The 14574-nt window shown below is 39.8% G+C and overlaps 1 protein-coding gene across 4 annotated transcripts in view; it reads left to right on the top strand.

Annotated features, from left to right (window-relative positions):
• The window catches only part of CBL (Cbl proto-oncogene), a 107603-nt gene that overhangs the window by 53806 nt on the left and 39223 nt on the right, over nucleotides 1-14574 (top strand). For all 4 annotated transcript variants that reach the window (XR_005199226.1, XM_037736738.1, XM_017523530.2 and 1 more), the window contains 4 exons: nucleotides 8216-8362; nucleotides 10416-10572; nucleotides 11967-12088; nucleotides 13100-13237. Coding sequence is in view for 3 of the 4 variants with exons in the window: in XM_037736738.1 (XP_037592666.1) it covers nucleotides 8216-8362; nucleotides 10416-10572; nucleotides 11967-12088; nucleotides 13100-13237 (564 nt within the window). In the remaining variant the exon portion in view is untranslated. The remainder of the gene's footprint in view (nucleotides 1-8215; nucleotides 8363-10415; nucleotides 10573-11966; nucleotides 12089-13099; nucleotides 13238-14574) is intronic.

Below are 14574 nucleotides of genomic sequence, written 5' to 3' on the forward strand. Positions count from 1 at the left end.
TTTTTTTTTTTTTTTTTTTTAACAGCTTAAGTCGATTAAACAGTACATCATTGACTTCCTGTGAAGCTTTGTGGAAAGCACTTCCGTTGCATCTATTTTTAAAGCTGATTACTGTGAGCAGAGGATGCTGCTATTGAGTTATAAATGTCATCTCAGTATGTTCTCACTCAGCATTCTTTGGATGACACTAGTGTTTGTATATAAGGTTTCTGGAGTTTATCTGATAGGAAAAGCAGCAATTATCACTGAAATAGTACCAGTAAATGAAATACTTAAAAGCAGCGATCTCGTTACCCTTCAGCAGTATAATTGTAGTCATCTATATGAGTTTTAAGCCTATTCCATCACTGAGTGGCAAACAATTGTAACATTATTTTGGAAATATTTTGCAACTCTGTAATGGTATTGTATAATCTTTTGCAGCTTGTTAATCATTGTATTAAAAGTATTAAATCATCTTGGAATTTTCTCTTGGGAATAATAGGATCATTTGGTTTACAGATAATGTTAAAATGCACTTATGTCTGAATTATTGGGGGCTCTTCTTCAGTGGGATTTTGGTTTGTTTTTACGGAGACAGTCTTGCTGTGTTGCCCAGGCTGGTACAAAACTCTTGGCCTTGAGCCATCCTCCCATCTTGGCCTACCAAAGAGCTGGGATGACAGGTATGAGTCACTACAGTCTTTTATTATGATTTTTCATTTTCTCTTCTCTTCTTTATTTTCTTTTCTCCCTCCCTCCCTCCCTCCTTCCCTTCCTTCCTTCCTTCCTTCCTTCCTTCCTTCCTTCCTTCCTTCCTTCCTTCTTTCTTTTTCTTTCTTTCTTTTTTCTTTCTTTCCCTTCTTTCTTTCCTTTCTTTCTCAGACAGAGTCTCTTCCTGTTTGCCCAGGCTGGAATGTAGTGGCATGATCTTGGCTGACTGCACCTTCACCTCCAGGCTCAAGCCATCCTCCCACCTCAGCATCCTGAGTAGCTGAGACTACAGGCCCATGCCACCATGCCTGGCTGATTTTTGTTTTTTTTTGTAGAGACAGGGTTTCACCATATTGCCCAGGCTGGTTTCGAACTTGTGGGCTCAAGTGATCTGCCCACCTTAGCCTCCCAAAGTGCTGGGATTACAGATGTGAGCCACCACACTTAGCCTATTAGGAAATATTTCAGCCCTACAGAACAGTTGAAAGAATTTTATACCACCATATACTAACCTACAATTCGCTAAATTACTTTTTTTCATTATTTATTTATTTATTTTTGAGACAATCTTGCTGTGTCACCCGGGCTGAAGTGCAGTGATGTGATCTCTGCTCACTGCAACCTACACCTGCCAGGTTCAAGATATCATCCCACTTCAGCCACCCTAGTGGCTGGGACTACAGCAGTGCACTACCACACCTGGCTAGTTTTTGTATTTTTTGTATAGATGGAGGTCTCACTGTGTTGCCCAGGCTGGTCTCAAACTCCTGAGTTCAAGCAGTCAGCCGGCTTCAGCCTCTCTCAAAGTGCTAGGATTACAAGTATGAGCCACTGTGCCCAGCCTAAATTACTGTTTTTAAAAGGAAAGTTTTGTTGTTTCTCTTTTTAAATATCAAATAAACTTTTTTGAGTCTTTAAAACATTTTTAAGAGATAATTTTGAAGGTGAGACGATTTTTGATATTTCTGTGTTAATTCTTCAGAACAATAATATTGTTCAAGTAAAATAATTCAGATAGTCTGAGATTTGGCAAATCTCTGTTTTAGAATAGATAAATAATAGTTTAGCAGATTAAGTTAATTTTTCTGGCCCTGTATAGGGTTTGTGTAGTTAACCATTCATTTAAATTCTGTAAGACATAAATTCATTTAAATTATCTGCAGGCAGAAAGAAAATATACATTAAAAAATTATTTCTGCAGCCGGGTGCGGTGGCCCATGCCTATAATCCCAGCACTTTGGGAGGCTGAGGTGGGCGGATCACCTGAGGTCAGGAGTTCAAGACCAGCCTGATCAACATGGAGAAACCCCGTCCCTACTAAAAATACAAAATTAGCTGGGCATGGTGGGTCATGCCTGTAATTCCAGCTACTTGGGAGGATGAGACAGGAGAATCGCTTTAACCCGGGAGGCAGAGGTTGCATTGAGCCGAGAACACGCCATTGCATTCCAGCCTGGGCAGCAAGAGCGAACTGTCTCCAAAAAAATTAAAAAAATTTCTGCTGAAGTGTGAGGATCACTTGACCCCAGGAGTTGGAGACCAGCCTGGGCAATGTAGTGAGACCCCCATCTCACAAAAAATAGAAAAATTGGCCCGGCTCAGTGGCTCACGCCTGTAATCCCAGCACTTTAGAAGGCCAAGACAGGTGGATCACCTGAGGTGAGGAATTTGAGACCAGCCTGACCAATATGATGAAACCCCGTCTCTACTAAAAATACAGAAATTAGCTAGCCATGGTGGTCTTTGCCTGTAGTTCCAGCTACTTCGGAGGCTGAGACAGGAGAATTGCTTGAACCTGGGAGGCTGAGGTTGCAGTGAGCCAAGATCATGACACTGCAGTCCAATCTGGGAGTTGGAGTGAGACTCCATCTCAAAAAAACAAAAGAAAAGAAAAATTAGCCAGGCATAGTAGCCTGTAGATCCAGCTATTCAGGAGGCTGAAGTGAGAGGATCACTTGAGTCTGGGAGGTTGAGGCTGCAGTTTACTTAGCTTAAATGTTTATTTAAGACAAAAAAATCAAAAGAAAATAAAATTTGTTTGTCTTTAAAGACAAAAAAAGCAAAATAAAATAAATGTTAATAATTTAATAGAAGGTGTTAATTTATTTCTTTATACCGTGTTTGTTTTCCTATTTCTTCTTTCTCTTCAAAGTGTTGTATGACCAAGAGTTACAAGATAACTTTTTCAGTATTCTATGTAGTAGTAATTGTACTGGTCAAAATAGTTTGTGAGATTTTTATATTTACCTCATCATTCATATAAAGGCCGCTTTTCAACTCCTGTCTTGCTTAAGATGGTGATTGTGATTCCTATGAGGTTATATTTATATTTTTACTTTTGAAACTTAAACAATAGCTGTAATTGCTCATTTAATTCTTAATATACTTGTGTATTGATGATATGTAAATCTTAGTTCTTTATTATGTGAAATTATACACAGGAAAATGCATAACATTACTTTGTACCTGAGGCACGAAGGTACATTGACTTTGAAGGTGAGCCCTGAGGTAGAGAGAAAAGAACTGACACCAGTCTTGAATTAAAAAAAAAATGACGCTGCTTACCGAATCAGCATTTGATTATGAGGAAGTTGTGAGAGCAGAAGAGAAGAGGAAGATGGAAGCTGCTGAGTAGAATTTGCAGTTACTTAGATGTAGAAGGTTAGAGCTGAAAGCAGTAGAAGATGGATGACCTTCTTCCTCAATCACTGTGTTACTATGTTAAAGAAAAGCCTGTACTGCTTGCTGCTACCAGAACTGAAGAAAGAAAAGTTCTGTCTTCAGGGCATTTATGAAAAATTGAACAGTTGTTTTCCTTTGTGGATCTTTGGAGAATTGTTAGAGCACACTATATAAATTGAAGTAACTACTGGCAGAATTTTTTAAAGTACTGCTTACCATGTAAACGCAAATGTCTATAATGCCTCATTCTTTTTACATGTTAAGGCAGATTCTGCCAATTAAGTTTAGCCCCATATACTGTCAACACTGAACCATAAGCCTCAGGTCTTAAAATGTTGTTGAACAGAATTGCAACTCAGATTGGTTACAAAATGCTCTGACCCATAGACTTTTGTAAATTCATTATTTCCTTTTAAGAAATATGATGCAGGCTGGGTGCGGTGGCTCACGCCTGTAATCCCAGCACTTTGGGAGGCTGAGGTGGGTGGATCACTTGAGGACAGAAGTTCAAGACCAACCTGGCCAACATGGTGAAACCTCGTCTTAAAAAAAAAAAAAAAGAAATATGATGCTTACAGTGGACATCTCTGATGGTTTTAAGAAATGTAAGCGGGCTTTTTGGAGGGATGCATTCTTGAGTAGGAAAATGTCTTTAATTGATTTCCTGTAACTATTTCAGTCAGCACTTGGAACTACTCTTAGGTACCTGGTACCATTACATCTTTGTGGTCAATAAATTTTTTGTGTGTGGCTTAACTTCACAAAATAAAAATGCTTTCTGTGTCTTGTTATTTTGGTATGCATATTTTATCTTTGATCCAACATAGTGCTAGATACCTGGTAGATTTTCAGTAGAAAATTATCTTGACAGCCAAAGATAACAACATGGTCCAGTTATTCCAAGACCCACTCCCTGTATTCACTTCAGACTCAGCTTAAAAAGTAACACTTGGAGAGACCTCTAAGACTACCCTCCCTAAGCAGCAACCCTGCATTTCTTATACTCTGTGTTATTCTTCCTCACAGCACTTTTCTCCTACCATCTGATATATTCTTGTGGGAATGTACATATCATAAAAGCAATAATTTTATTTTGTTCATTGTTGTATTCACCCTGAGCCTAGCACATAGTAGGCACTCAAATGTTTTCTGAAGGTATGTCGATCATTATAAATTTCTGCCATTTGTCTTGCCCCAAGGGTTATGAAAAACCACAAGTCAGAAATAGATTCAGCCATTGTGTGCACAAATAGCTATAGTGCAAAATGGGTTCAGATGATGTAAGAGAACTGCAGAGAAAATGCTGGGGTTGTTCAGAATTTTATTATGTCTAGCTGGCTCATAAAGAAATGTCATTTAAGCTGGGTCTTATTTTGGACCAGAGAAACAGATAGGCAGAGGCCAAGAAATGAAGAGTGACAGGTATAAGAAAAGATAAAGTACTTGGTTTGGCTAGAACATACTAGTGAAGAACTAAGAAGTTAGAAAGATAGGTTAGAGCTGGGCATGGTGGCTCACACCTGTAATCCAAGCACTTTGGAGGCCAGGTCGGGTGGATCACCTGAGGTAGGGAATTCAAGATAGGTTAGATCCAGGTCAATGGAAAGCCTTAAAATCCAAGCTGAGTTTGGATTTTATCCCATTGGCTGTGAACATTGATTGTTTATTTGTTCCCTTCTTCAGAAGGCAGTTAAATGTCATAAGAATTGGACCTGTTTAAAAAGAGACACTGAAGACCAAGACTGGAATTTTAATTTTAATTATTACCAAGGAGTTTGCATTACACCAATACCACATAAGTCGAAGGTAGGAATGACCACAGATTGGCAGCAAATTGACAAATCAGATATGGAGAACAAGTGAAATGAAAGAAGCTAAGAAGATTCTTCAGGTTTTGAACTTGTGGGAAGTAAGACGGTGTTATCATTAAATACAGAAATAAAGAACATGAAGAAAGAGCAGATTTAAGAAAGCTTAGTTTCATTCTGAACATGTTGCTTTGAGGTGCTAGCATTTGAGTGGAGGAAATGTGGTAGATTGTTGAAAAAACTACCGAGGCCTAAGATTTGGGCATTGTTTACTAAGGCTCAGGGTTTGAAGCCCTGAGATTGCAAAGGAAGAGAAGAGAGTACATGGAGAAAGAACTGAAAATAGCAGAGAGCAAATTCTTGGGAAATACTGCTTAAGAGGATGGGGAGAAAAGCCAAGAAAGAAAGGAAGTAGGAGAACCAAGCAAAGTCAACACTGCAGACAAAACCCAGGGGAAGATAGTGTTCAGAAGAGGTAGAACTCAAACCTGTTTGCTTCAGAAAGGGCTCTGGTATAACCTCAGAAGTATGATATATATTCTTTCTGTCATCTCTTTCATTATCCTGCTATACTGTTTAGCATAATTCTTCACACACATAGTAGGTTCTCAATAATTTAGTTGAAAGATTACTACTTGATAGAATGTTATGTAGATGTCTGAGCCTCAAGGTGCTGATTGCGCAGTCTAGGGTCCTGCTGAACACTGGAAATTAAATTCATTGGGATTAATTTGTGGGTTGCAGGGTTTCTTTCAAGTTACCTATTTCATATTTCATTTGTGATATATTCTTGATCTTTGTCTATTTTTTCTTTGGTAAATGGTAGACGTTCTGTTAAACAATAATCAAAGGATCTCATAGTGCTAGGAAAAAAACAGTTAATGGGCCTTAAGGATTGGATAAGTGCTTAAGATTGAGTCTCAGCCTGTCGCCCAGGCTGGAGTGCAATGATGCGATCTCTGCTTACTGCAACCTCTCTCTCAACCTCTCGAGTAGCTGGGATTACAGGCATGCACCACCATGCCCGGCTAATTTTTGTATTTTTAGTAGAGTTGGGGTTTCACCATGTTGGCCAGGCTGGCCTCAAACTCCTGACCTCAGGTGATCCACCTGCCTCAACTTCCCAAAGTGCTGGGATTACAGGGATGAATCACTGTGCCTGGCCAAAAAAGATTTCAATCGCATTGTTCTAACAAGTTAGGGATATAGCGACTTGGATAATTCGGTGCTGTATTTTATCTACAAAAGACAAAGATAGCATTGATGGTGACCTTCCAGTATAGCATTAAAAAAGAAAACTCTGTTCCTAATAGAGGATTGTTAGGCAATCAGTAATTGATCACGATTTGACTTGAATTTCTTTCTTTCTTTTTTTTTTTTTTTGAGTTGGAGCCTTGCCCTGTCACCCAGGCCAGAGTTCAGTGGTGAGATCTCGGCTCACCACAACCTCTGCCTCCCAGGTTCAAGCTATATTCCTACCTCAGCCTCCTGAGTAGCTGGGATTACAGGTGCATGCCACCACACCCAGCTAATTTTGTATTTTTAGTAGAGATAGAATTTCGCTATGTTGGTCAGGCTGGTCTTGAACTCCTGGCCTCGGGATCCGCCTGCCTTGGCCTCCCAAGGTGCTGGGATTACAGGCATGAGCCACCACGCCCAGCCTTGACTTGAAATTTTATAGTCCATTGGTATGACAAGATTAGATTTTTGAATACATAAATACAAATTATTGGGACAAGGGAAAATGGACACGTGTAATCAGTAGCTGGTTTAGTGTAATAGTACATGTATCATCTGTGTCCTGTTTCTGTGGCAGTAGCATTAAAGAGAACAAAGGTAATCTGATCAAAGTATACATGGAAAAGTAGAGACTACATCTGGTGTGTTAAATGTGACATCTTTTTTCTTTTTTGAGATGGAGTCTTGCTTTGTTGCCCAAGCTGGAGTGCAGTGGCACAATCTCAGCTCATTGCAACCTCTTCCTTCCAGGTTCAAGGGATTCTTCTACCTCAGCCCTCCTGAGTAGCTGAGATTACAGGCGCATACCACCATGCCCAACTAATTTTTGTAATGTTTAGTAGAGACAGGGTTTCACCAGGTTGGCCAGGCTGGTTTTGAACTCCAGACCACAATTGATCTGCTGGCCCCGGCCTCCCATAGTTCTGGGATTACAGGCATGAGCCATCATGCCTGGCCTGTGTGACATCCTTATAAAATAGTCATTAAACAGGTTGCAAGAACAAAGTTAACTAATTGTTAACAGTAGCATATGAAGTTACGTAGAAATTTTTGTGTGCTTTGGATGTTAGCATCTCAATTTTGGTAAAGGAAAAGGAGTACTCAGGTAAAATTTAGTGAAAGAAAACATTGATTCGGTCTGGATGCTTAAACAGTTCTTTTTATTAAGACTTTTTATCTTTAATTTAGATATGTTATATGATGATAAATATACTTGATAAATGCACCTGCAAAGCAGGAAATAATATATTGGTTTCCTAACTTTTTTTGTGTGTGTGTGATAGAGTGATTATAGCTGTGCATAAGTTCTTACACTTGTTTGTTGAATTCTCTTACCAGTCATCCTAAAAAAGTAAATTTGTCCATGTTCATTCTTGGAGTTATTAACCTTTATTAATTCAAGATTAAAAGCTTTATGACTAATTTTTTTTCTATTATTTACTACATAACATCTATTTGAATGGAGGAGATATGAGTGGAGGTAGAGAATGCAGCAATATTTCTTCCATTGTGTTTGTATCTTTCATATGATCTTAGAGCAAAAACTTTCTAAAACCCTTCTTTAAACAAAAATAACAGTAACATAGAGTATGTAATATCAACAGCACATTACTTATCTCTTCTCTAGTTTTGTATATGCTTGAATAATACTGCCCCGAAAGAATATTTGAAGAGGTTCTTTCTAAATGTATTTTAATATTCATGTCAACTATACATCTTGTATGGTGAATTTGGTGTATTTAAAATAAGAATAATTTTATGTGTTTAATTATCACATTTCTGATCATTCATAGGCGAAACTTAACCAAATTGTCCCTCATCTTCAGCCACATGCTGGCAGAACTAAAAGGAATCTTTCCAAGTGGACTCTTTCAAGGAGACACATTTCGGATTACTAAAGCAGATGCTGCGGAATTTTGGAGAAAAGCTTTTGGGGAAAAGTAAGTCTCAGAATAATGAATTTGAACTATGAAAAACTAAAGCTTATGAGTTTTATCTTTACTTTTCTACCAATGAAATATTTAAAATTTGGGAACATTCTGAGAAAAGTAATACATATGTACATATTTCCTAGCTTTGGTTAAATGGTAACAGTTTTTGCCATGTTCATTTTTTTTTTTTAAGAAATAGCTTTGCAGATTAAGTTGAAACCCATGCTCTTTGTATATTCTTCCATTTCTCTCACCGTCCATTCTGCTTTTAATGGACATGTACATTTCACATTATTTGCTATCAGCAGTGAATAATATCTAAGTTGTCTTCATATGCAAGAAATTGTCTTTAGTTACATACATAGGAGTGGAATTGCTAAGTCTTGGGGTTTCACATTTTTTGCTTTGGTAAGTATTGCCTAATTTCTTTCCAAAGTGGTGTACCAGTTTATTTTTTCAGTAGCCCCACAATTTGGCTAACACTGGTGATGTGAATTGGTATAATATTTTGCTTTATATTCCCTGATGAGAAGGGAGATTGAGCTTCCTTTCACCTTTACGACCAGTCAAGATTCTTATTCTGACTTGCCTCTTCCAATTTCTGATTTACCCATTTTCTTATTGAGTGGTTTATCTTCCTCTTATTATAGGAGACTAGTTCTTTGTTAGTTACTTAAATTACGAATATCTTCTCCCAGGCTGTGGCTTTTCCATTTTGTCATATTGTCTATATATATTATATCAGTTGATTTATGAGTCAAACTTATATTTTTAAGTATAAATATTCTGGGTTTTGCTCTGTGGTTTTTTGTTTGTTTGTTTGGTTTGGGTGTTTTTTGTTTGTTTGTTTGTTTGTTTTTTTTTTAGACGGAGTTTCGCTCTTGTTACCCAGGCTGGAGTGCAATGGCGCGATCTCGGCTCACCGCAACCTCCGCCTCCCGGGTTCAGGCAATTCTCCTGCCTCAGCCTCCTGAGTAGCTGGGATTACAGGCACGCGCCACCATGCCCAGCTAATTTTTTGTATTTTTAGTAGAGACGGGGTTTCACCATGTTGACCAGGATGGTCTCGATCTCTTGACCTCGTGATCCACCCGCCTCGGCCTCCCACAGTGCTGGGTTTACAGGCTTAAGCCACCGCGCCCGGCCTGTTTTTTGTTTTTTGTTTTTGAGACGGTGTTGCTCTGTTGCCCAGTCTGGTGTGCAGTGGTACAGTTAATCATAGCTCACTGCAACCTCAAACTCTTGGGCTTAAGCAGTTCTCCCACATAGCTGGGACTACATGTCTGCACTGCCAGGCCCAGGTAATTTGCAGGGATAGGATTTTGCTGTGTTACCCAGGCTGGTCTCAAGCTCCTGGCCTCGAATAATTTTTCTCCCTGGTCTCTCAAAGTACTGTGATTACCAGCATGAGCCACTGCACTAGGCCCAAGTTTCTCTTTAAAGGCCTTTATTTTTGGCCAGGCACAGTGGCTTACTCTGTAGTCCCAGCACTTTAGGAGGCCACGGCAGGAGGATTGCTTGAGGCCAGAAGTTTGAGACTACTACCCTGGATGACATTACACCCAGTCGTTATTTGTAAATTATTTATTCTTTTTCTTTCTTTTTTTTGTGACAAGTCCTCACTCTGTTGCCCAGGCTGGAATGCTGTGGTGTGATCTTGCCTGACTGCAGCCTCCACCTCCAAAGTCCAAGCGATTCTCCCACCTCAACCTCCAGAGTAACTGGAACTAATTAGTCCGGTTAATTTTTTTTTTCTTTTTTTTTTTTTTTTTTTTTTTGTAGAAACAAGGTTTTACCCTTTTGCCCAGCCTGGTCTCCAAACCTGGGCTCAAGCAGCCTGCCTGCTTTGCCCTCCCAAAGTGCTAGGCCTGCCAAAGGCACGAGCCACAGCCCCTGACCCCCTTCTTTCTGTTCTTGAAGAAGCTGACCTATATTTTGAATTAAGAGAATTGATATTGGTATTGAGAGCTTAATGTAGCTCTCTTTCTTTCCCTTGATTATGGTGATGCCTGGAATTATCTCTGTTATTTCACTTTGTGCCTCCTCTCCACCCCCACCCCAGGACAATAGTCCCTTGGAAGAGCTTTCGACAGGCTCTACATGAAGTACATCCCATCAGTTCTGGGCTGGAAGCCATGGCTCTGAAATCCACTATTGATCTGACCTGTAATGATTATATTTCAGTGTTTGAATTTGACATCTTTACACGACTCTTTCAGGTAGGATACTTAAAAAATTGACTAACCTGGTTACTGCTACTTTTCTGAAGAGAAAGCTTTTTAAATAAAAATAACATTTGGAGTTTTTGTCTGTATGAAAATATTTCAATTCATTTTAGAAACTGTGCCAAAAAAGATTAAAACTAACTCGTATTAAAAAAAATATGTGTGTATATGTATATATAATGAAAATGACAGCTATACCACCTGCTTTCTTCTTCTCATATCTTTCCTTGTTATTGAATATTCTTTTGTATCATTTTAATGTTGTAGAATGACCAGAATATGAATATATTAGTTTTCTGATATTGGATATTTGTGTGTTGCAACTGTTTTATAGAAATTCTTTTTTTTTTTTTTTTTTTTTTTGGGAGACAGAGTTTCACTTTGCCCAGGCTGGAGTGCAGTGATGCAATCTCAGCTCACTGCAACCTCCACCTCCCAGGTTCAAGTGATTCTCCTGCCTCAGCCTCCCAAATAGCTGGTACTACAGGCACGTGCCACCACGCCTGGCTAATTTTGTATTTTTAGTGGAGATGGGGTTTCACCATGTTGCCCAGGCTGGTCTTGAAACCCTGACCTCAGGTGATCCATCCACCTTGGCCTTCCAAATTGCTGAGATTACAGGCATGAGCCACCGGCACCCGGCCTATTGAAATTCTTAACTGTTAATATTGAGATGTTTAGATGCTTCAAAAACAATTCCTGTCTTTCTCTAAAAATAATTCTTTCTCCAATGTGTCTGTGCCAATTTGCATACACATTTATTTGGAACTTAATGTTTGCACATGTAGGCTCTATCCTGGTTTTCTGTTTGCTGTTGTTCAATCTCACTACTGTTAATTAGAGCTGCTTTACAAATTCTAGAGTTTTCATTTTGTATGTTAAGTTTCTCCCTATAAGGATATATTATTTTCTTCATAGCTTTTCAGAAGTTGTTTTTTTTTGAGATGGAGTCTTGCTCTGTCGCCAGGCTGGAGTGCAGTGGCGTGATCTCAGCTCACTGCAGCCTCCACCTCCCAGGTTCAAGCGATTCTCCTGCCTCAGTCTCCTGAATAGCTGGGACTACAGCCATGTGCCACCACACCGAGCTAATTTTTGTATTTTTAGTAGAGACAGGTTTTTACCATGTTGGTCAGGATGGTCTTGATCTCTTGACCTCATGATCTGCCCTCCTCGGCTTCCCAAAGTGCTGGGATTACAGGTGTGAGCCACTGTGCCGGGCTGCTTTTTAGAGTTTTTAATCTCCCAAAAATGTGTCTTTCCTCTGAGTGATGGTATAAGTAAAAATTTCTAACAATGAATTGAGAGTTAGTTTTTGTTTGTTTCTCATGGCTCTCTGAGTTGGTTGTATGTCTGACCTGAATAGTCTGTGATTGATCTCGTTTCTTTAGCCCTGGTCCTCTTTGCTCAGGAATTGGAACAGCCTTGCTGTAACTCATCCTGGTTACATGGCATTTTTGACATATGACGAAGTGAAAGCTCGGCTCCAGAAATTCATTCACAAACCTGGCAGGTCAGTGCAATGAAGCAAAGAAGTTTGTTCTCTTGAATTTTGTTATCTTGAGACTTCTGCTAGAATAGAAGAAACATGGCCTTTATTAGTTTCCCAGTGGCCAAGATTCTGCAGTAGGATTGCTGTTTATCAGAGGTATTGACTTAATTCAGAGCCTATGATTTGATAAATGTTTTCAGGCCACTTAAGAATTGAGTTTATGGCCAGGCATGGTGGCTCATGCCTGTAATCCAGCACTTTGGGAGGCCGAAAGTGGGCAGATCACAAGGTCACGAGTTTTGAGACTGGCCAACGTGGTGAAACCCTGTTTCTACCAAAAATACAAAAATTAGCCAGGCATGGTGGTGGGCGCCTGTAATTCCAGCTACTTGGGAGGCTGAAGCAGGAGAATCGCTTGAACCCAGAAGGTGGAGGTTACAGTGAGCCAGGATTGCTCCAGTGCACTCCAGGCTGGGCAACAGAGCAAGACTCCGTCTTGAAAGCAACAACAATAACAGAAAAGAATTGAGTTTATGTGTCTTTTGCTTCTGGAGTGGACTCATGGAAGCAGTTACTCTCTTTTTTTAAATATATTCTTTCTTTTTACTTGTCACTGACTTAAAGCTCAGAAGTTATTATTGGCTGGGCAGTGTGGCTCACGCTTGTAATCCCAGCACTTTGGGAGGCCGAAGCAGGCAGATCACTTGAGATCAGGAGTTTGAGACTAGTCTGGCCAACATGGCAAAACCCTGTCTCTACTAAAAATACAAAAACTATCCAGGCATGGTGGCGCATGTCTGTAGTCCCAGCTACTCAGGCGGCTGAGGCAGGAGAATCGCTTAAACACAGGAGGCAGAGGTTGCAGTGAGCCAAGATTGTGCCACTGCACACCAGCCTGGCTGACAGCCAGACTCCGTCTCAAAAAAAAAAGTTATTCTTGACGGTCCTTTTGATTTTTGTCTGTAACTTGTTCTGCCTTCCACCCTAATACCAGCATAATCTACTAAAGCTTCTGTTTATCTCTTTTCATAGTTACATCTTCCGGCTGAGCTGTACTCGTCTGGGTCAGTGGGCTATTGGGTATGTTACTGCTGATGGGAACATTCTTCAGACAATCCCTCACAATAAACCTCTCTTCCAAGCACTGATTGATGGCTTCAGGGAAGGCTTGTGAGTACCTACTGCCTACTATCTGTTGGAGTCTAGGAGCTTATCGACTGTAAAACCTCATCATTAATGACTTTATTTCAGGTTTATTCTACAGATTGATTTAGGAAACATACTAACAGATGATATCAATTTGACCTTCAAGTTCTGGAAGACTTTTGTTTTTCCATGAGTTAGGGATTCCATGAGTGAAATTATTATCTGCCGCTTGAGTTGTCACTATGAGTAAACTTTGTCTTTCTTTTTCCAAATGTTAACTTATTTTTAAGCCTATGTTAGGTTTTGTAATATACAGATTAGCAGGATATTTGACCAATTATTTAACTAGCCGGCATTTAAGTGATTCAGGGTTCCTAATGGCCGAAGGCCTCAGTGGCCTTCATCTGCTTTCATCCTCACTTCATTTTTGTTCAGCAGTATTTCTTCAGGCCTTGGACTTCTGTAACCCATGCTGCTATTTATAACTAAGTCTTTATTTATTCCAGAATTGTTATGCCTTTGAGAATTCAAATTGATTATCAGTTGGTAAACACTAAAAATACAGTTAACCAAGTGGCAGAAAACTAGCTTGTGTTTTAAAGTGGTTAGGAAAATATATTTTATTTTATCCATTATCTTTTACTTAAGATAGTATTGGGTCTGAAATAAGTGCTGCCCCAAATGTCAGAACAGTTCGATGCTAGAAACTGTGGATCTCCCTGGTAGATGATCTCAGTGGCTTAATTTGTATCTTGTTACACTGCTTTTAAATTGGTTTCTCTCCTTTTCTTAAACCTGTAAATAAAGATATTTCAGGTCTTTGATCAAACACAAATGCAGTTTAAGAATTTAGAGCCGGGTGTGATGGCTCATGCCTATAATCCCAGCACTTTGGGAGACCAAGGCAGGTGAATCACCTGAGGTCAGGAGTTCAAGACCAGCCTGGCCAACATGGTGAAACCCCATCTCTACTAAAAATACAAAAATTAGCTGAGCATGATGGTGGGTGCCTGTAATCCCAGCTGCTTGAGAGGCTAAGACAGGAGAATCGCTTGAAGCCAGGAGACGGTAGTTGCAGTGAGCTGAGATTGTGCCACTGCACTCTAGCCTGGGCAGCTCAGCAAGACTTCATTTCAAAAAAATAAAAAGAGAATTTAGGCCAGGTGCAGTGGCTAACGCCTGTGGGACGCCGAGACAGTTGGATCACCTGAGGTTAGGAGTTCAAAACTGGCTGGGCGTGGTGGCTCACACCTATAATCCAAGCACTTTGGAGGCCAAGGCAGGCAGATCACCTGAGGTCGGGAGTTCAAGACCAGCCTGACCAATATGGTGAAACCCCGTCTTTAAAAAAACATAAAATA

Source organism: Cebus imitator, unplaced genomic scaffold (assembly GCF_001604975.1).
Source record: "Cebus imitator isolate Cc_AM_T3 unplaced genomic scaffold, Cebus_imitator-1.0 Scaffold28, whole genome shotgun sequence".
NCBI lineage: Eukaryota > Metazoa > Chordata > Mammalia > Primates > Cebidae > Cebus > Cebus imitator.